This window comes from Geotrypetes seraphini, chromosome 4 (assembly GCF_902459505.1).
Source record: "Geotrypetes seraphini chromosome 4, aGeoSer1.1, whole genome shotgun sequence".
In the NCBI taxonomy this organism is placed as follows: domain Eukaryota; kingdom Metazoa; phylum Chordata; class Amphibia; order Gymnophiona; family Dermophiidae; genus Geotrypetes; species Geotrypetes seraphini.
In genome coordinates, this window is record NC_047087.1 from 209,451,506 (window position 1) to 209,474,278 (window position 22,773).

Here is a 22,773-nt window from a genome sequence, read left to right on the forward strand (position 1 = left end):
CACCTGTGTTGATGTTGTTTGTGCTTATTCCAGTTTTCATCTGTTTTTGACCTTTTCCATTCCTTAAACGAAGTTTTCTTGTCTCTGATCACTTCCTTCACCTCTACAGTGAGCCACGCCGGTTCTTTGTTCTTTTTCCTCTTGGATCCTTTGTTGATACGCAATATATATAGATTTTGTGCCTCGGTGACTGATTAAATTTGCAGACGATACGAAGTTATTCAGAGTAGTGAAGATGCAGGAGGATTGCAATGTGACATAAACACGCTCGAGAAATGGGCCGCGACATGGTAAATGAGGTTTAAAGAGGATAAGTGTAAGGTGATGCATGAGGGTAACAAAAATCTTATACACGATGTCTGGGGCAGTACTTGGAGAGACCCCCCAGGAAAGAGACTTGGGAGTACTGGTTGACAAGTCAATGAAGCCATCTGCGCAATGCGTGGTGGCAGCGATAAGGGCAAACAGAATGCTAGGAATGATTTAGAAGGGGATCACGAACAGATCGGAGAAGGGTATCATGCTGCTGTACTGGGCCATGATACGCCCTCACCTGGATTACTGCGTCCAGCACTGGTCGCCATACATGAAGAAGAACGCAATACTACTCGAAAGGGTCCAGAGAAGAGCAACTAAAATGGTTAAGGGGCTGGAGGAGTTGCCGTACACTGAGAGATTAGAGATACTGGGCCTCTTCTCCCTTGAACAGAGGAGATGAGAGGGGACATGATCGAAACATTCAAGATAATGAAGGGAATAGACTTAGTAGATAAAGACAGGTTGTTCACCCTCTCCAAGGTAGAGAGAATGAGAGGGCACTCTCTAAAGTTAAAAGGGGATAGATTCTGTACAAACGCAAGGAAGTTCTTCTTCACCCAGAGAGTGGTAGAAAATTAGAACGCTTTTCCGGAGGCTGTTATAGGGGAAAGCACCCTCCAGGGATTCAAGACAAAGTTAGACAAGTTCCTGCTGAACCAGAACGTACGCAGGTAAGGCTAGTCTCAGTTAGAGCATTGGACTTTGACCTAAGGGCCGCCACTTGAGCGGACTGCTGGGCATGATGGACCACTGGTCTGACCAAGCAGCAGCAATTTTTATGTTCTTATGTAGTCGACTCATGCACTTTTACATTACGTAGGTATTTAAACGTCTTTTTCATATCTCCTGCCTTTCCTCCAAAGTATACAGATTGAGATCTTTAAGTGTGTCCGTCTCCTTATGATGAAGACCACATACCATAGAGAAACTGAATGATTAGCTGCTAATCCTCATTTGGGTCTTTGTGTATGAGCATGTCTTTGCTGTTATGAAAAGCTTCATTCATCAAATAGAGATTATAAAGTCTGTTGTTTGTCCTTAGTCCTCATATGTACTGCTTCATTAGATATCTTTAAATATTGTTTGTTTCCAAAATTGTATTTGCAGTTTAGCATTGGTTGCTTGAAGTGTTTGAGTTTAAAATATTTAAAATTTGAACCCTGCTGCATGCAGCTGTCACAGACCACTTAAAAAAACATTGCCAGATGCACTCTAAAATTTGTGTCAATAAGGATATTATAGCTCAGATATGTATGCCAGCTGCCTATCCATGTTAATCGTGGATCCCCCTAAAGAAAAACAGTTCTGACTGCCACTGCTCTCCAGTATTATTACTTTTTATTAGGGCTGCATATTTAATGTGGTAATAATGCGATTAACTTGCCAAATATTTAACATGCATGAAAAAATTTAATTGTGATTAATGTGATTGCCTTCTCCCGTGCAGTGCTTTGCTGCTTCTCCATACTGAAAGTGGCTTCAGTGTCTGCGTTGGCATGTGCATTGCTGCTGCTGATTCTGAACAACCCAGGAACAGGAAGTTACATCAGAGCTTGTTGTAACGTCCTGTTTGAGGGTCAAGCAGAGCTAGCAATGGCACTCATATGTTGGTGCCAACACTGCAGCCACTTTTAGGCTCAGAGAAGCAGCGGAGACCTGTGTTTGAAAAATTAAGTAAGTGGTTGCAACTTCGTTTGCTCTTTCAATGTTTGGACTATTTGCCCTGAAATATTAAGCAGAAACAACATTCCCATGAGTGCAGAGTGCAGTTTTACCGTGAGAGTGAAAATAGTACTGAAATAATCGGGAAGGGGTGGGGGGGTTAAAGGAGGCAGCTGCGGCGGTGCAGGAGTGAGCCAGCACTCAGTGTTGCGACCACATGTTGTTGTGGGGACAGCATTAGGAGTGATCCAGAAGTTAGCGTCATGGTAACAGGATGGTGCGGTGGGGGCAAATTTTCCCCTTGTGCTATGCTTCTGGGATTGGCTGCTTGGTTGGGAATCCCTCCCTCTGGTTCGGCTAGCTCAGTGTTGGTGTCATTCCCTGCTGTAAGGTGGAACAGTTTCCTTCTGAGCAAGTATGAGAGAGTTGGGGGCCTGGTGCTTTATGGGTTTGCTTCCTTTTCAAATCTGGTGATTGAGGGCCAGATTCTCAAAACTTTTAACGCCATCGCTAAACTGTTTACTGACGGTTTAGCCTGCATGCATTTTAGCAGCAGATTATCTAAATGAATTATTTCTGTCTTTACTGAGCTTTCTAGCAGTCTCCAACAATGACATGCAAATGGACTCATCAACATTGAAATGAGCCGTCCGGTGGATTCTTAAAGAATGCCGAGCCATTTTCTAAATGCAGCGTCTGTTTTGGGCAACAAAAATAAGCGACTGGTCCAGGGGTGCCAGTCAGTGTCAGAGACTGCTAGAAAGTCTGTGTTGTGATGCAGTGGGAGAGATGCCTATTCTCTCCCATTGCTTCACAACACCCCTCCCCTGCAGCGGTGAAGAACACCCCCCTCCTGAACGAAGGCGACACTCCTCCCTGCAGCGGGAGAGATGCCCACACACTCCCGCTACCAAGAAATCCCACCTGCGCACTCTACCCCCTCCCCTCCATTCTCGGCAAAAGGAGAGATGCCCACACTCTCCCGCTGCCAAGAAATCCTGGCCGTGCTCCCCCCCTTCACATCAGGAGAGTTGCCCATTCTTCCCCGCTGGCAAATGACCCCCCACCCACCATATAACACCTCCACCCCCCCGCCTCCGATGCCTCCTCCCCATTACCTCCAAATTGCATGGGGGGATGCAGATTCCCTCCTCCCAGAAGGGAATGGGTCTTCCCCTCCCTGGTGCATCTTGGGATGCACCAAGGAGGGGCCTGAGGTACTGATTGACACAAGTTGTTTAAGGCCCCCCCCATGGGAGGGGCCTTATACAACCTGGGCCAATCAGAGCCTCAGACCCTCCCCCAGATGCACTGGGAAGGGGCCTAAGGCTCTGATTGGCCCGGATACCTAAGGCCCCTCCTTTGGATTGGAGGGTGGCGAGTAAAACTTCACCCTGAAACATCTGGTATCTTGCTGTTTCCTCTTAACCCACTATCACCTTATCCTTCATGCATTTTGTAAAAAAATTTATGGACTACTTCTGTACATAGTTTTTAATAGTTGAATGTGCGGTAACAGAATTTACTTAATTAACCCTTTCATGTTCATTTCAGGACAAATGGCCACTGTTTTGCAATCATTGAGGAGGATGAGCATAGAGAAATCACTCTTACCTCAGGATGCGTGAAGTATGAAGGATCTGACTTTCAGTGCAAGGTAATGTCACTATTCATTTTGCATGGATTTTAATTATCTAGAAATAAAATGGGGGCATCTGGGAAAAGAACATAAGAATTGCTATACTGGAACAAACCAAAGATGCATCAAGCCCAGTATCCTGTTTCCAACAGTGTCCAACCCAGGTGCAAAGTACCTCAAGATCCCAAAGGTAACATCACAAGCTGTTCCTGTATTATAAACACAGATACATTTTTCAGTAGTATCTCAAAGGTAGAGTCTACATCAAGGCGTTGAATAGATGGGCTGTTGTATACTTACATACATTTTAGCATATGGTTATATCGGGGTTGAGCAGATTTTTTGGCTCAAGAACCACATTGGTGGCTGTGCTTAAAGAAGGGATACCCACTTAAAGCAACATGGGGCCTGATATCAAAATCATTTCAGTGGGCATGAGAAGTATTTTCCTCCTTAAATTGTATAGAGTGGTTCAGAAGGGGTTATTCAGTGGCACTTTCCTGGACAGTACCATTGAATATCCTCTCTGACCACCATGGTATTCAGTGCTGTGTCTGTATATCTACCTGAGTTACTAGAACTGCTTAAATAGAACTTTGCCTGGTTAGCAGTGCTGAAATAGCAGTTAATATCAGCTGTACCCTCATAACTTGAAGGTACCACCAATGACCCAGATATTCAGTTCTGGTGCCCAGTGGAGATTTACAATAGTTCCATGTTAGAATGGTAGTGGAGCCTTTTCTCTGCATCCTGCGGTGATGACATCACTTTTCATGGGGTCTTTTATGTTTTTATATTTAAGACGGCCAAGGACCCTCATAAGACCCCTGAGGAAGGCATTTTAATTTTACCGAAACGTGGCCCCTGTTGGGTCATTTGTATTTTATACATTAGTTGCTTTTTTTATCTAGTGAGTTGCTTGTGACTGTATACACCCTTTGTGGATTTTTTTGAGATTATTGTTTTTAAATTATTTAGATACTTATTAAACTTCAGACTGATACCTCCGATCTTCTGTTCCACAATCTTTTTGTTGTTCTGCTGCTTTTTTTCCTTTGTGGAACCTTTTGGTGTTATTTGGATTTTGTTCTATCACTTTCCCTGACCCATGGATTTCACTTTACTTCCCATAGGCTGGGATACTAATAGTGCCACAGGCCACAAAAAAGATCCTCTCCATATGCTGTGCTTAATATGCAAAACTATTTATTCCAGAAATCTTAAAAGGTTTATATTTGTTCATACGTATATTAATGAAAAAAATTTTCATCCTTTATGGCAGTGTCTCTCAAACTTTCTCAAGCCAGGGCACACTAAAGGTAGTGGCCATGGCTTGAGGCACCCAGTGCATGGACGCCGCCATGATGACATCATGCATATGCGTGACATCATCACGTTGACATCCGCCCATGTGTAGAGACCTTCCAGATGGGCCCTGAGACACCAGTAGGGGGTGCCAGCAGGGAAGAGGGCCGGAGAGGAGAGGCACTGGTGCCAGCTGATTGCCTACAGCAGTGTTTCTCAACTACTTCAAGCTAAGTACCCCTTAAGTCTAACAAATATCGACTGAGTACCCCAACCACAGACCTCCCTAGGCCCACTCAAGCTCTGCCCCAGATCCCATCCCCTTTACTAATTGTAATGCAATTTTTTTCCATTCATTTTTTATATACACACAATATACACAGCAGATATAAATTTTCAAAACTGACACATTTCAATCACTATATTGAAATAAAATAATTTTACCTATCAGCGATCCTCTGTAGGCTGCTGTAATTAGCTTTAAAGGTGAGACCGGGAGGCCAGGGGGGAAGCCGGAGGACACTAGAGAGAAGGGGGAAATATGCAGGCCTTCAGCAAATCGGGCAGCGCTGGCACTGCACCGCGTAGGGAAGTCAGTTGGCAGGCGCCTCTCTTCCTCTTCAGTGTGCCGTGGCACACTTGGAATCTCAGGACGCATGGCACACAGTTTGAGATACACTACTTTATGGTATGTTCTTTGATTTTCTCTTACTATTTGTTTTATTTTCCTGCTTTCTTTTATTATAGACACCTATTCCTTCTATTTCTTCCTTTCTTTTATACTTCTCCTATTAAAACAGTGATTCTATAAGTACATGTCTCTAGTCCCTACCCCTTTTATTCCTCTTTCATTCTCCACTCCTTCCATTTTTTATCCCCTCCATCTTCTATAACCCTGGTCCTGTTGATAAGATGTATTTCTACTCCATGGGAGATTACTGTAGAGTTAAAAAGAAAAAAAAAATTGGAGCCATTGTGGGAGAGGGGAGGTGGCTTGCCCCAAGGCCTATACTAGCTGACTGTTTATGCACAGTTTCTTCACACTCTTTTCCCAATTCAGTTCAGACATCTGTGTCCTTTCTTTAAAAAAAAAAAAAAAAAAAAAAAGGGTCATTGCTATTGGTAATCAAAATTACACACAAGGGAAAAAGAATTTTAAAAAATATGTTAATAGATTACACTTTGGTTTAAGAAGTAGCTCATCTCCTTGGTCTTCTGTCAATCTCCAGACAGACAGGTCTCACTGTCCACTCTTCTAGATCTTATTTAAGATATAACCTCCTCTCTCCTTATTGAGTTCCTTGGTGTTACACCTTCTTTTATTTGTTTTAAAAGATTGATCACATGGTATATACTACAAAAATGTTTGAACTTCTCCACAATATCTAGATAAGTTACCTAAAGTTACCTAGATGTGATGTCTTTGGCAAGGACTTTTTGTTGAAAAAAGTCCCCAATTCCCTCTAAACCTGCAAGCAGCCTCTTCCATTCTAGCTGTACAGTCTATTAAAATGCCTTTCCATGGTGCAACTGCACCTCAAATATCATGTACAATTTTGATCACCGCTTCTCAGAAAAGGTACAGAGAAGAGCAATGAAAATGATAAAAGGGATGGGATGACTTCCCTATAAGGAAACACTAAAGAGACGAGGATTCTTCTGTTTGGAGAAGAGAAAGCTAAGGGAAGGTATGATAGGGGTCTGTGTAAATGACTTGTTTACTCTTTCCAAAAGACAGGGACTAAGAGAAACGCAATGAAACTACTAAGTAGTAAATTTTAAAATGATTTGGAGAAAATGTTTCTTCACTCAATGTGCATTTAAACTCTGGAATTCATTGCCAAATAATTCAGTTAAAAGCAGTTAGCTTAGCAGGGTTTTAAAAAATGTTTGGATAAGTTCTTAGAAGAAAAGTTTATAAGTTACTATTAAAATAGATTTGGGAAAATCCACTGCTTATTTGTTTGTTTTGTTTTGTTCTAGAATAAGTACCATAAAATTTGTTTTACTCTTTTGAGATCTTGCCAGGTACTTTTAACCTGGATTGGCCACTGTTAGAAACAGGATTGACCTTCAGTCTGCCCTAGTATGTTCTTATGTTTTAAGGCAGTATAGTAAGATACCCAAAACTCCTCTGGAGCACAGTCAGCTTGAAATCCTTGGGGTCCCCTTAGACTTCATGCTGAAATATTTTTGTAGCAGAAACAGCAATACAGCAGATCTTCAGTATTCGCGGGGGTTAGGGGCAGAGCTGGCCCGCAAATAGGGAAAAATCGTGAATAATTTTTTGAGCCAGATCTGACCCACTCCTGCCTCCCTCCTGTGTTCCCGACCTTACCTGTGGTCTAGTGGTGATGCGAGGCAGGAGCAATCTTCCTACGCTCCTGCCCTGTGCAGAGCCATCATCAAAATGGATGCCGTGAGTTCCTGTTGTAGTCTCGAGACTACAACGGAAACTCACGGCAGCCATTATGATGATGGCTAAGCACGGGACTGGAACGTAGGAAGATCGATTCTGCCCTGCATCACTGCTAGACCACCAGGTAAGGTCTGGGGGATGTCCGGGGCAGCATTTCTCCATTTTAAAAAAGGGACAAAAAAAATCGCAAATAACTGAGACAGTTTTAATCTTCGGTAAACCCAGCTAAGAAAATGGCAGTTATTAAAGAAAGAGCTGCAGAGTTAAATGCACTTTTCTTAACTGGATTTAAGATAGATGAACATCCAGTTAACTAGACTTAGATACCTGCTATAATGTGGAGATCTGTTGAGTAAATCTTGAATTTTCCCTTCTACACTTTTAGCACCTATCATATGGATTGGTCAAAGTGAACTTTATACGGTAGTTTAGTAAAATTGGTATTAGAATAAAAAAATGTTCTTTCCTTTGTTTTTGACATGAAGGGGGCATCTGTTTCTATTTCGGTGCTCTCTAATCACATTGAACATTAATTTCACAGCATAAATGTTCTTTTCTTCTCAATAGGATTCTCCAAAGGCACAGTTACGTCGGACAATTGAGTGCTGTCGAACTGATATGTGCAACAAAGATTTGCAGCCTACCCTTTCCCCTCCTGGTAGCACAGGTAGGTCCAATTGCTGGATAGTTTCAGTAGTTTATTTATTATGGCTGCTTACTTGCTGATTTTATGGTTGTACAATTGGCCACCACACTGCAATAATAAATTCTGTTTATTTTTTTGTACAGATGGGTTGTTTAATGGCAGTATGCACTTAATAGCACTTGTTGTGACAGTCACATTGTGCCTTCTCATCATGATCATTTCCTTCAGCATCTACTGTTACAAGTAAGAAAGCTCTATGCATTGACATAAGTATATATTAAACAAAAATGGGGTGGTAATTGTTTCTGGGTCCTCTGTGGCTTTGACCACACATTGCTGAGACTCCCTTGAAGAAGTGGTTTTACTATTTAGTGGTTGATCTTCCTTAATCCTCTGAACTTGTACAACAAAAGGGGTTCAAACTACCCTGGGATCCCTTATGTCCTTCTGTTCCTCAGTTCATTTCTACGCCTTCTTGGGTGGGCTGACGCTTCCAGACCTCTTAATCTAATAGGGCTCTCTTCCAGCAAGCAGAATGTCCACATGTATTCGCAATGATCAGATTTAGCTTGGTTCAAAGAAATAGTGGTTGTGGGTATACTTAAAAATCATCAGGTTTCTCTTGGTTCCAAAAGGATTGCAAAACTAACAACAAAAATGTCATGCTTGCAAGCTGGATTTTCTCTCCAATGCTGCATCTTCCCACTGGTAATTAAGTCAATAAAGGTTTCCTCTGATCAGAATACAATTCCCTAGGTAATTTTAAAAAGGTGCGAGTTACAAAACAGTTTCTGTAGCTTTGTTGGAATAGTTCAGTCTCAACTCGGAGCACCTCTCTTCAGTCTCCCAGCAGAGACTGAACTCTCTTCCTTTCTTCCAAGTTTATTTTATTTTTGATATAATATCTATGCGGTTTACAATTTATAACTGGATGGTATCAGTAGAAGGTGAATAGTTATTTGAAAGGTAAAAAGAAGAATAGAGGAAATAGGCACTACATATGAGGGTCATTTCATAAATAATGCACACTATTTTTTTAAATTTACATGTTTTTGTTTTCAAGTATTTCTTTACAATCCTTCAATATAGTCTCCCTGCTTTGAAATGACTGAGTCCCAACATCCGGGAAGCTTCATTATTTCATCCAAGACACTGTTTTAGTTCAGTTGCCGAATGGCTTGGGTACCAGCAGAAGAAAGCTGTTCTAGAGATGCAAAACGATGTCCACGCATAGGTTGTTTCAAATTTTGAAAAGGTCGAAATCTGGTGGTTTCATGTCTGGACTGTAGGGAACATGAGGTAACACCTCCCAGCCGTATTCGTGTAATTTTTCATTGACGAGTGGAGAGTTGCTCTTGACTGGGCCACTCATTCTTCACAACAACGCTCGCCCGCAAATAGGGAATGTCATTGAAAAACTACATGAATACGGCTGGAAGGTGTTACCTCGTGCTGCCTACAGTCCAGACATGAGACCACCATACTTTGACCTTTTTCCAAAGTTGAAACAACCTATGTGTGGACATCAATTTGCATCTCTGGAAGAGCTTTCTTCTGCTGGTAGCCGAGCCATTCGGCAACTGAGCTAAAACTGTGTCTTGGATGGAATAATGAAGCTTCCCGGATGTCCAAAAGTCAACGTAACAATCCACATAAAAACAGGATAATCCACATAAAATCCTTAAGGACCTAGTCCACTGAGAGCGTAGCCCATCAGAACACTCTTGGCAATTTGTAATAAATTTCTGTTCTGTTTTTCTTTGGCAATCAAAGCAAAACTATATTCTTACTAGAAAAGTTCAGTTTTTATTTGGTTGTGTATTTGAAGTGGGCTGTTACTTGATGTACTTCCTATTTTTTGTGCCAATGAATATATGTGACCATCTCTGGGAAAAAGTGACAAAAGTCTCCAGAAACAAAAAATGGGGTTTTAATGAATTATTTTAGAGCAATCTGTAATATAATAGATTGTAGTGGTAATTCCTACCTATTATGGGGTAACTTCTATGAAGTATCTCTGAAATGTCCAAAAAAGACTTATTTTCTAAAGAAGTGATATTCAACTTTTTTCATCTCACAGCATACTTACAAGGTGAAAAAATTGTCAAAGCACACTGCTGAAATCTAACCCATTCCCGCCCGACCCCACTAAGATCCATTCCATCTTGTGCAAGTAATTTCCTCCATCCCTATCTGTACTTGTAGCATTCAGAGTAGTTATTTCATTTAATTATGCTACTGAAATACATTAGAGCACCTGCTACAGGGTAACTAAAGATGATACAGGATCCTACATAGACACCACATGCTAGTAGAATCCTGTGCCTCAGTTGCAGGGACAGAACATGACTCTCACCTGATAAAAAATAGGACACCCCCTTCCCCATCCCAAAATAGAGAAAAACTGAAAGCAGAGATATAGGACACTGCATGTCATTCAACACCAAAAACTAGAAATGCATGCCGTTTTGTATAGTGCAAAATAAAGCTGATAGATGTAAATTTCCCAACACCGACATAATTCAATCCACTCGCAGGGAAGGAGGGTGGCGCGTCCAGTGAGGGAGGGTGGCAGCATTAAAATAAGGTAATGGGAGGGGGGGGCGGCGCGCTTTGGGTATTCGCTGCATAAGACGCACCCTTATTTCCACCCACTTTTTTTAGGGAAAAAGTGTGTTTAATGGAGCGAAAAATATAGTCAATTCTTAACAAAAAGCAACACAAAAAAAGCTGAAAACTGCTATCTGGTTCCTTTAACAGACATAAACTAGAATCTGTCAGACGTCATTATAATCGTGATCTGGAACAAGATGAAGCATTTATTCCAGTTGGGGAGTCATTAAAGGATCTGATTGACCAATCACAGAGTTCTGGCAGTGGATCAGGCCTACCTTTACTGGTAAGTCTCATGACTGCTGATTTCTGTATTCCTTAAACACTGCCATAAGGCAGACTTGTTTTTATCGACTTTGCATTAAATTACCAGCAAACATAGAAGCCAACTATAAAACTGTCAGAACATTCAGGAATGAATGCATTTCTTGATATTTTGACACAGAAGGAACCTTTTGCTGAAAATGCTAATGTATTACAGAATTGTGTCATAACATAATCGTTGAGTAACACCTTTTAATTTATTGATTTCCATTATACTCTGTTTTGCGTTTCCAGGTTCAGCGTACTATTGCCAAACAGATTAACATGGTACGACAGATTGGAAAGGGCCGGTATGGAGAGGTGTGGATGGGAAAATGGCGTGGTGAAAAAGTGGCAGTTAAAGTGTTTTTTACCACTGAGGAAGCCAGCTGGTTCCGAGAAACGGAGATTTATCAGACTGTTTTAATGCGTCATGAAAACATCCTGGGTGAGTAAGCAGGTCATGTGATTTTGAGATGGATATTGAGTTAATTGGATCTGCTCTCTATAGATTTGAATTCTGATCTTCACGTCAAGGGGATGCCTATGTTGTGAAATATGTATTTTATGAAAAGATGTCCACCTTTTCCTATTTAAACCTATTCCTTTTCATCCTGCTAGACCATTCCAGCTGGCCATGTCCCCCCCCCCCCCTCCAAAGAGGAATCGGGGGGTGCATTCCTCCAAGAAGTACCCATGTATGGCTAGTGGGTCTTTTAAGGATGTCTGGTTTCAATCCCTGGGCTTTTCTGTTCGAGTATTGGAAGCATGGGGAGAAGACACACTATTATTCAGTATCCACCATTTGCTCACTAGTCTTCGTCATATTTGGATTAACTCTTATTAAAAGATTAAAATTTTGTGGCACGTTCTTACAAAAGAGTGAAGATTAAAACTTGATTTTATATATTAAACAGGTTTTATAGCAGCAGATATTAAAGGTACAGGCTCTTGGACCCAGCTTTACCTGATTACAGATTACCATGAAAATGGATCTTTATATGACTTCCTGAAATGTGCAACACTTGATACCAGGTGGTTACTCAAACTGGCATACTCAGCAGCATGTGGTCTCTGCCACCTTCACACTGAGATTTATGGGACACAGGGCAAGCCTGCCATTGCGCACAGAGACTTGAAAAGCAAGAACATCTTGATAAAGAGAAACGGATCCTGCTGCATTGCTGATCTGGGACTGGCAGTCAAATTTAACAGGTACATCATGTAGATCAGCTAGAAAAACTGCCCAGAAATGCCATTCCTTGTGTTTCTAGAAGAAAAATGTGAGTTATTAACTCTGGTATCCAAGAGTAATTAAGTATGGTGTGAGTGTGATGCGTTTGCATAGTGGCACATCTTTGATACATTATGGTTCATATATTTCTCAGTTCTGTCATGTCTTAGATACAAAGGGAGTAGACAGAAGAATCATAAGTAGTATTGTTACTATATCAAAGAATAGTTATATTACATTTATAGACCACCTTCCTTAAAGTTCAACCCAAGCATTTTAAAGCAAAAATAATGTATGTATAATATACACTTACCGTATTTCCCCGCATATGGGCCGCAAAAAATGCCTATACATGTTTTAAAACTGGCAGATAAGCTGCCGCATTGTATTAGTTGCAGCTTATCTACCAGTAATTGGGGCGACCTATGCAATTTTAAAAAATCATCCCTCCCCCCACTTACCTCCTTCGCTGGACTTGCTGCTCCTCAAATCGTGGTGGTGCAGGGCAGGAGAGATCTTTGCCGTCAGTTCTTGCAGGACTCGCGAGAATTTGTGGGAGCCAGTAAGGAAGCCACTCGGTGCCAAACAGCAGCGCCAAATCGTGCTCCTGCTTGTGCCACTCAGCCGAAGAAACTCGATCTGTGCAGCGGGGTAGGAGTTCAGAAAGCTTGCTCCTGCCCATTGCACCTCCACCAGGGATCGGCAGAGGTATGAGGATAGGGCAGGGAGGGGGACAGAAGGCAGAGCCTGGGAGGGAGGGTACAGAGTCAGAGTCTGACGGGAAGGAAAGCAAAGTTGCTCACCTGTAACAGATGTTCTCTGTAGACAGCAGGGGAATGCAACCACACTTGTTGGTGAAGTCCGCTGACAAAGCCTATGTGCCAGTGCTCTCCCCTAGCTAAGTAATCTTTATGCTTACTGGGCATGTGCGGGAGTCAGTAGTTCCACCGCCTCTTGGAATGCCAGTTTTGTCCCTAGCAATAAGTAAGGATTGAAAAAGAGGGGATGGCAGGCAGGCAGGCAAGTGTGGCTGCATTCCCCTGCTGTCTACAGAGAACACCTGGTACAGGTGAGCAACTTTCCTTTCTCTGGAGACAAGCAAGGGATATGCAGGCACACTTGTTGGTGAGTTCTAAGCTTGAAAAAAGTATTTGGGTGGTGGTGAACCATTTATACTGCAAAAAGGTTTCTTAAAGCTGATTGACCAAATCGAACAGCCTGTGAAAAACTCTGGTCCAAACAATAATGCTTTGTAAAAATGTTTACAGAGGCCCATGTGGCTGCTTTGCAGATGTCCTGAATAGGAATAGATCTTAAGCTTGTTTTGGAAGTAGCTGTAGCCCTAACTTTATGAGCTCCAATTTGAGTATCTCTTTGTATAGCAAAAATTTATGCACTATACTATCCAAGAAGAGAGCGTTTTCTTTGATACTAGTTTCCCTTGGGTAGCTGGATTTTAGGAAATAAAAAGCTGGCTGAATTGTCGTAAGGAAGTCGTTGCTCTGATATAAAAAAGCAATGCTCGTCTGCAGTCCAATGTATACAGATGTTGCTCTGCTGAAGAAGAATGTGGAGAAGGGAAAAATGTTGGTAAGGTTATAGTTTGGTTGAGATGAAAATCTGTTGCAACCTTCGGAAGAAATTTTGGAAGAGTTCTGAGCTATACTTTAGTAGGGAAAAATTAAAAGTATGGATAATATGTAACTAATGCTTGTAGTTCACTGACTCTTCTGGCGGAAGTTAGAGCTGTGAGAAAAACTGATTTCCAAGTAAGAAAAGAAAGTGAAGCAGATCCCAGGGGTTCAAAAGGGTCTTGCATTAAGACATCCAACACCAGATTCAGGTCCCACGCTGGAGGTGGATTACGGATGGGAGGTTTGAGATTGTAAAGACCTCGGAGAAATCTGGAGATGAGGGGATGACATGAGAGAGGCTTATCAGCCACAGAAATCTGAAAAGCTGAGATCGCTGCCAAATGATATCGAATTGAGTTAGATTTAAGACCAGACTCTGACAAATGCAGGGCACTCTCTAAAGTTAAAAGGGAATAGATTCCGTACAAATGTAAGGAAGTTCTACTTCACCCAGAGAGTGGTAGAAATCTAGAACGCTCTTCCGGAGGCTGTTATAGGGAAAACACCCTCCAGGGATTCAAGACAAAGTTAGACAAGTACCTGCTGAACCAGAAGGTAAGCAGGTAAGGCTAGACTCAGTTAGGGCACTGGTCTTTGGCTTAAGGGCTGCCGCGGGAGCGGACTGCTGGGCACGATGGTCTGACCCAGTAGCGGCAATTCTTATGTTCTTTTAGGACAAAATGTGTTCCATTGGACAGTTGAGAGGTGATTTTGAGACCAGATGGAAAACCGTTTCCATTTAGAATGATATGATTTCCTGGTAGAAGGACATCTTGCTGCTAGAAGAACAGTTTTTACTTGCGTAAGTGGAAAATTGTCTAAGACTGAGTTTCAATTTCCACGCTATCAAGCTGAGATTGCAAAGGTTGGGGTGAAGTAACTGGCCCTGCTGTTGAGATAGCTGAGACGGATGGTCTCTGAGAGGAAATGGGGGAACAACCAGAAGATTGAGGAGGAGTGAATACCAAATATGATGGGGCCAACGAGGTGCAATGAGAATAATGTGAGCCCATAGCGACTTTCTGAAGCACCTTGGATATTAGAGGAAACGGAGAAAAAGCGTAAAGAAGGTTGAGACCCCAAAGTATGGAAAAAGCATCCATTGCTATTGCTTGAGAAGTTGGGTGGAGAGAGCAAAAGGCTGAGGGTCAGACTAGTAGGATGCCGGGCTCTGACCAGGCAGAAGGAGGGTGGAATTCCTGTGTCAGAAAAGAGCATACCGGAGTACCAGCCCATGACAGTAGAGGTGAAGGTGGCACTGAAATGGAAAGTAAAGGGTCCTCTGGGGTGACCTGTTGAATTAAATTTGAAGCAGGTTGCTCCAGCTGAACAGGAGGAAGTTGGTAAGAAGTCTGCAAAAAAGAAGCACTATCCTGCATAAACGTTTGACACAATGAGAAAAAAAACAGATATAGCCTGAAAAGACTCAATTCCCTGTGAAGACATTTCTGTTTGCCCAACCGGCAGAGAAACTCTTTTGGGGGGAATAGGTTCTGGTTCTTGTAGAATAGGAGCAGCCCACCCCCCTTTCTTTTTACACTTTTAGAAGACTTTGGAGAAGTACCTGAATTTCCTGAGGTTACAAGCTGTAGGTCAGGAAAGAATCGTGAACCTGAGGCTGAGCCCGCGGGAGCCTTTGAATTCTTTGAAGTGGAAGCTGCTTTTGAAGAAGAGCTCCGTGATAAGGACGACTCCAATGGAGGTAAATGTGTTAAATTTCCATCCCGCGTCGGGAGCTTCTTCATCTGTCCCCCTGCCGATATTGCCGTTTTTTTGTTTTCTCGATGCATCGGCATATATTGGCTTCCCTCCCCTTGCAGTACCGAAACAGAGCCTTGAGGGGAGGGAGCTAGCGGCGGTGTTAGCGGCTTACTTGCCCGAGGAAAAGCTCTGTCGCCAATCACTTGCGAGCCAATCACTTGCGAGTCAATTGCAGCTTGAAGAAGGAAGACCAAAACAAAAAGGCTTTGCGGTCCTAACAACGGCTTTGCGGTCCGTTTAAACAACGGCGCTAAACTTGAAAAAAGTTTGACAGCTCCTCAGTTAAAACCTTTTTTTTTTTTTGCTTGGTTAAGACTCACCACTATCTATTTCTCTCTGAATTGTTATTATTATTTTCTCTATTTTATTATTTATTGGTAGTTATTATTATTATTATTAGGTTTTTTTTCCCCAGTTTGTGAAGAAAATTGAGGAGAGAACAGGGGAGAGCTGCGACCTGTCAGGAGCAGTTAGAAAAAATACTGGCATTCCAAGGGGAGGGGAGGTGGGTGTACTTATTCCTGCACATGCCCAGTAAGTGTAAAGCTTACTTAGCTAGGGGAGAGCACCGGCACATAGGCTTCGTCAGCGGATTTCACCAACAAATGTGCCTGCATATTCCCTGCTTTTCTCCAGAGATGGAAGGGTGCTGGGTGCAGAGCCTGACAGGGGAGGGAGAGAAGGAAGGGGGTTGGGTGCAGTGCCTGACAGGAGAGGGAGGGAAGGTACTTGGTGCAGAGCCTGACAGGGGAGGGAGGGAAGGAAGGCTGCTGGGTGCAGTGCCTGGCAGGAAGGTTGCTGGGTGCAGTGCCTGACAGGGGAGGGAGGGAAGGGGGCTGGGTGCAGAGCCTGACATGACAGGGCACCCGACTTATATTTGAGTCAACCATTTTTCCTCTTTTGGGGTGGGGGGAAAGGGAGTCTCGACTTATATTCAGATTGACTTATATTCGAGTATATACAGTACCTGTATATAAAATGTAAAACACTTTGATTATAACCACAGAAAGGTGATTATCAAATCCCATCCCCTTTCCCTAATATCATGTTGAAAACGTAGAAATCGGGTTCTCTTTCCTGTTACTACTTCTACTAATACAGTGGTTGAACAGTAGCATTCTGTGGTGCTAAACATGAGACTCATGTTCGCTTCTAGAGGTCAGTCAAAGAAGGTGATGTGAGAGGCAGTCAAGCACCAAAGCAGGGAGATTCCCTTGTCGAGATCGGCTCAGCAGCCGCTTCTATTTGAAATGTAGATCAGCATTTTGCTGGCCTACATTTCAGGTGCCTATCATGGTCCTAGGGCAGACATGGGCAACTCCGGTCCTCGAGGGCTGGAATCCAATCGAGTTTTCAGGATTTCCCCAATGAATATACATTGAAAGTAGTGCATGCAAATAGATCTCATGAAAATTCATTGAGGAAATCCTGAAAACCTGATTGGATTCTGGCCCTCGAGGACTGGAGTTGCCCATGTCTGTCCTAGGGAGACGCCTAAGGCCACTTCCGGGCGAGCCTACGCCTAGCTTTGGGAATCACCACACTAAGGCCCCCTTTTATAAAACTACGGTAGAGGTTTCTACCACAAGTCAGCAAGGTAAATGCTCTGATGCTCACAGAAATTATGTGAGTGTCGGACATTTACTTTGCTGGCCCACAGTAGAAACCTCTACGGCGGTTTTGGTAAAAGCCAGCCTAAGGTAATCATGATGGGGAATCTTGACTTCCCAGAAATGGGAGAAATAGGAGATAGTTGATGGTTCAGTTTTGATTACAGTTGATTAATGGAGAAAAAAACATTATAAGAGAAAATTTACTGACATTGATTTCTGCTGTAGTTTTTAAGTTGCCTGTTTTTGATTGTTATTTATGAAGATTTTGTGGGCTTTTTGTTTGGATTCTTTTTATATTCAGTGATACTAATGAAGTCGATATTCCTTTGAACACCCGTGTGGGGACAAAACGTTATATGGCTCCAGAAGTCCTAGATGAAAGCCTTAACAAAGCTCACTTCCAGGCTTATATTATGGCAGATATCTACAGTTTTGGCTTGATTATTTGGGAAATGTCTCGCCGATGTATCACAGGAGGTATGTGGCTCCATATTTTAAGTTTGAATTTTGCTTTGTTATTTCCAGTATGCTAAGACAATGGTATTTTTAGCCTAAAGAGCTTTCTATTATGGAGCTCACAAACCTGTCCTGGTGATTCCTTCAGCCAGTAGGGTTTTCAGGACATGTACAATGAATATAAGTGACCATCTCTGGGAAAAGGTGACAAAAGTCTCCAGAAACAAAAAATGGGGTTTTAATGAATTATTTTAGAACAAATAATCTGTAATTTAACAGTCCAAAACCCATACTGCCTATGGACCCATACATAAAAAATTGGTCATTTTGGATCTGAGAATTTAGTCACCTTTTCCCAAAGATGTTCACATATACCATATATGTATGATGAGAGTTTTGATTTGTTGGAAACTCAGTTTATAAAAATTTATCTCATGTGTAGTTATTATCCTGAATATCCTGAAAAACCTACAGTCAGTGTGGTTGCCAGGAGAGTTTTGGGAAGTCCTGCTTTTATATAGATTTTTTTCTCATGTTTTTATTATTTGCTGCTGTTTTTGCTGCTAATTATATAAAAAATAATTTTGTTTAGTTTCTTGTATTATTCTTATGCATGCTCTATTTTATATCATAAACATAGCTACAAATGGCAGTTATGTGAAATTCTCTGTTTCTAGAGGTTATGTCATCTCTTTGTCTATCACTACAGCTGTTTATCAGAGATGCAAATAATGACTCGTAATTCTGTAACCACGTTCCTTAGAGCTGAAAACGGGCACCTTGAACAACCTGTTCCTCATCCTAATTTCCAAATTTAAATACAGTCAAACCTCGGTTTGCGAGTAACCCTGTTTGCGAGTGTTTTGCAAGACGAGCAAAACACTCAGCAAACTTTTGACTCGCAAACCGAGTGTTGACTCGATTTGCGAGCACACACCCCCATAACCGGCATCGCTTCCCCCCCGCTCGCAAAGGCCCCCTCGCTCCAACCGGCCCCCCCCCCCCACCGCGCAAACCGCCCCCCCCTTGCCAGTACAACTTAAATTTACCCACCTCCCCGTCTAGCACCAGCACCGGCACCGGAACGCAGGCACAGCTCGTGTGCCTAGAAGATCTTCCGGCTTCCTGCTTCGGGTCATAGACAAAGCGCGCCTTTGTCCCGGCGCGCTTTTGACCTGACACCTCCGGCTTCTGCCTGCCTCCCTGCCTTGAGCATACATCTGCGCATGATCAAGGACTTCTATTCTCCCTCTCGATGAGAATCTCGGCAAGAGGGAGAATTAGAAGTCCTTGAGCATGCGCAGATGCTCTCAAGGCAGGCAGGCAGAAACCGGAGTGTCAGGTCAAAAGCGCGCCGGGACAAAGGCGCGCATTGTCTATGACCCGAAGCAGGAAGCCGGAAAATCTTCTAGGCACAAGAGCTGTGCCTGCGTGCCGGTGCTGGTGCTAGACAGGGAGGTGGGTAAATTTAAGTTGTACTGGCAGGGGGGCAGGTTCGCGCGGTTGGGGGGAGGTGCTGGTTGGAGCGAGGGGGCCTTTGCAAGCAGGGGGGGGGGCGATGCCGGTTATCGGGGGGGGGGGAACGTATCAAAGCGAGTTTCCATTATTTCCTATGGGGAAACTCTCTTTGATAAACGAGCATTTTGGATTATGAGCATGCTCCTGGAACGGATTATGCTCATAATCCAAGGTACCACTGTAGTTCTTTCTGTACTGCATGAACTGTTCTTGCCATACCACCAGAGCCAATCAAATTCAGATTATATGAGAAGAATCACTATCATCTTAGGCTGTAGTCAATAGAAACACAAAGTATGGTAGCAGTTTCCTTCCTGTTGTGATTATATAAACCTTACTTGACTTTTCTACTTGCCTATATTTCTTTGCAATTAAGACTACTTTATATTTATCCTGTATTTTGTTGCATGTTTTCGTGTTTGTCTCCAGCAGCTCTCACTAGGAGGCTGGCCCAAATATCCCACCAGCCTTTCTGAAAAAAACATTTCTGAAATGTAGAAAGCAGGGAGATAATGAGTATTCCTTCATGTATAAAAATAAAAGGGGCTCAGAGAAAGAGACCTATAAACACATACTCAGAGACACATGAATTATGAACCCACAGAAATCTGAAATAGTTTGGATTTTGAAGAAAACATTTCCTCTGCTCTTCTAATCAGGTATGGCAGGTATACAAATTTCCCTAAAGAACTCAGTCTGTTTCTTGAGGGCTCACTTTCTTTTGCCCCTTATATTTCCTTGTTAGTGAAAAAAAAACAACTTTACAAACTCTTTGGATGATTGTTACTCATGCCCTTTCTTGATTTGAAAGCGTTTAAAACTTTTCTGCATGCATTACTTCTTATCCGACTTGACTGTTGTCACTCTGCTTGCTGAAGTTCTACTTTATAGTGAAAAACACCACCAACTTTGCCATAGCATGGCTATAAAACAGTTGTATAATTCCAAACATTCAGATCATATCTCCCCCTTGCTCCGACCTAGAGCAACATTGGTTCTCAGTTTTCTATAGAATTAAATACAAAATTCTGATCTTGGCTCACTGGGCTTTTTACTCAGGGTAGCAGTGTACGTGAACTCTAGTGATCTCCATTTGTCTTGCTTGCTAAGATGCTCACAGGCTAATCTCCTGGTTATTCCAGCTCCAATGAAAGCTAAGCTGGATGCCACTTGTAAACAGGGTTTAGATTCTTTGCCCCATCCTTGCAGAAACTCCCTTCCTGTTGATGTTCAAATGGAAAGTTCACCTCATAAATACAAGATGGATGTCAAATGCTGGCTGTTTGTAATGCTTTTCTAGATGGCTAAAGTAGCCTGGTGGGACTTTTGACATTATCTGCTTCCTCCCCTTTGTGTTACAGGTAGACTATTATTTCTGGTTTTGGTTTGTGGTCCTTATCACCCATTCCCTCTTATGTCTGGTCCAGTCCTTATCCTCTCTCTCAAGTGTATGGTTATGTGGCATTTGCTTCATGGCAGTGTTTTAACCGAATTTTGCAATATTTGAAATGCTCAAATAAATGAGTTTTGATGTGTTAAAATGGGATAATATTGGAATTCACAAGTTTGCAATGCAGTGTTATATAGATTCATAGGAGGCCTTATTCTTTACAGCTGATTCCACTGTTTTCTCCCAGCCAAACTCAAATATTTTGTCAGTTTCTTATTTGTCTGTTATTATTGTAAGGTTGAAGAAGCAGTAACTAATTATCTGTGTCTTCAAAGCACCATGTGCACCTATAAATATAAATAATAACAAAATAGTTGTGATAATTGAGAAAAATGCCTGTAAATTTGTAGTAAAGTATGTTTTCCATTGTTAGAGAATAAAGGCTCCTTTTACAAAGGTGCCCTAGTGTTTTTAGCGCACGCCACTGGATTAGCGCGCGCTAGCTGAAAAACTACCGCCTGCTCAAGAGGAGGTGGTAGCGGCTAACGCACACTATTCCGCGCATTAAGGCCCTAATGCGCCTTCGTAAAAGGAGCCCTAAATCTTCAGTGATTCCATGAATGTGGCCCAAGCTGATAACTGGATCAACATTTATGTTATCTCACATATTATGAATACACTTCTCCCTCCGTATTTACGGTGATTAGAGGGCAAACAGACCTGCGAATAAGGAAAAATCGCAAATAACAAAAAAGCTCAATACGTGAAATACAGCTTTCCTCAGTTACACATAAAGGCATTATCTACTCCAACTGAACTAACTGCGTACTCTAAACTAAGCACAAGCCAAAAAACAAAACAAAACGGCAGGATTGAGAAACTTCTGCATTTATTTATTATTCATAACAACCAATACAAACTTCATCTCAGACCTCGCCACTCTCTCTGACCTGCCACTTTTACGATTCCATTCCATTCAAGGCAGCCTGACTGCATTGACCAATGAAGATGGAGAGCTCCACAAACAGCATATTTGAACCAATCAGCAGAGGAAGAGTGCATAAGGAGGAGGGGCTAGATTTCTAGCTAAACAGGTTCTCTCAGATGTTAAGGGGCTCGAGACAAATTTGAGCCAATGGGGAGCGGGATCAATTCAGAAAAAAAAGAGCATGTGGATTGAGGAAGGGAAGGGCCAGCCTCGGTTAAACTGCTGACAAGGATGGCTCAAACTGGACTGGGCAAAAGCTTCGCGTGACATACCTCGTGAGCCAATAGTATGCAGCGATTTTCTCTGAAGGAAGTGCTGAGAAAAATGTGCCAAAATTTTTATCAGTACAGCACTGGATATAATTGGTGGAGGAGCCAGCATGCCAAAATCACAAATAAGCTGTGCTTATTAAAATCACGAGTGCTGAAACTGCAAATACGGAAGGAGAAATGTAGCTATTAATATTGCTAACTTCTGGAATCTCTTCTCAGTTATAAAATTAAATGTTCCCAAAACTTACTCACTGTGTAAACAACTTTGTCTCCTAAACAAGCTTAATGCACCTTTCAGCTTTTTAATTTGTTGAACCCTTATTGGGGAGAGATCCCTTGCCATCTCTTGTAAAGTACAGTAGTACCTTGGATTATGAGCATAATCCATTCCAGGAGCATTCTCGTAATCCAAAATGCTCGTTTATCAAAGCGAGTTTCCCCATAGGAAATAATGGAAACTCGCTTTGATACATTCCCTTCCCCCCCCCCCCCCGAGAACCAGCATTGCTCCCCCCGAAGGCCTCCCCTGCAATCCGGCACCCTCCCCCCGCGATGCGGCACCTCTTCCCCCCCCCCCCCCCCGGCAATTTGGCACTCCCCTGCCGTGATTGGGCACCCCCCCGGCCGCGATCCGGCCCCCCACGACGCAATCAGGCACCCCCCCGCCGTGATCCGGCATCCCCCCGATGCGATTGGGCACACCCCCCCCCCCCCCCCGGCCTCTTCATACCATCATCTGGGCACCTCTTCTGCTGGGCCTTGAGCATCTGCGCATGCTCAAGGCCTGCGAGTTCATGTTCTGAACGTGAACTCGCAGGCCTTGAGCATGCGCAGATAGATGCTCAAGGCCCAGCAGAAGAGGAGGCCGATCTTCCGGCACCAGCACCAAGCACAGGACATGCCGGTGCCCAGATGACGGTAAGAAGCGGTGGGGGGGTGCCCAATCGCGGCAGGGGGAGGTGCTAGATCGTTTCCGGGGGGGGGGGGGTGCCGAGGTGCCGA

General features: G+C 42.9%; 1 protein-coding gene across 2 annotated transcripts in view; it reads left to right on the forward strand.

Annotated features, from left to right (window-relative positions):
- The window catches only part of BMPR1A (bone morphogenetic protein receptor type 1A), a 242,224-nt gene that overhangs the window by 208,656 nt on the left and 10,795 nt on the right, over positions 1 to 22,773 (forward strand). For both annotated transcript variants that reach the window (XM_033941864.1, XM_033941865.1), the window contains 7 exons: positions 3,535 to 3,637; positions 7,911 to 8,010; positions 8,133 to 8,232; positions 10,750 to 10,888; positions 11,161 to 11,353; positions 11,823 to 12,120; positions 17,449 to 17,624. In XM_033941864.1, the coding sequence (XP_033797755.1) occupies positions 3,535 to 3,637; positions 7,911 to 8,010; positions 8,133 to 8,232; positions 10,750 to 10,888; positions 11,161 to 11,353; positions 11,823 to 12,120; positions 17,449 to 17,624 (1,109 nt within the window). The remainder of the gene's footprint in view (positions 1 to 3,534; positions 3,638 to 7,910; positions 8,011 to 8,132; positions 8,233 to 10,749; positions 10,889 to 11,160; positions 11,354 to 11,822; positions 12,121 to 17,448; positions 17,625 to 22,773) is intronic.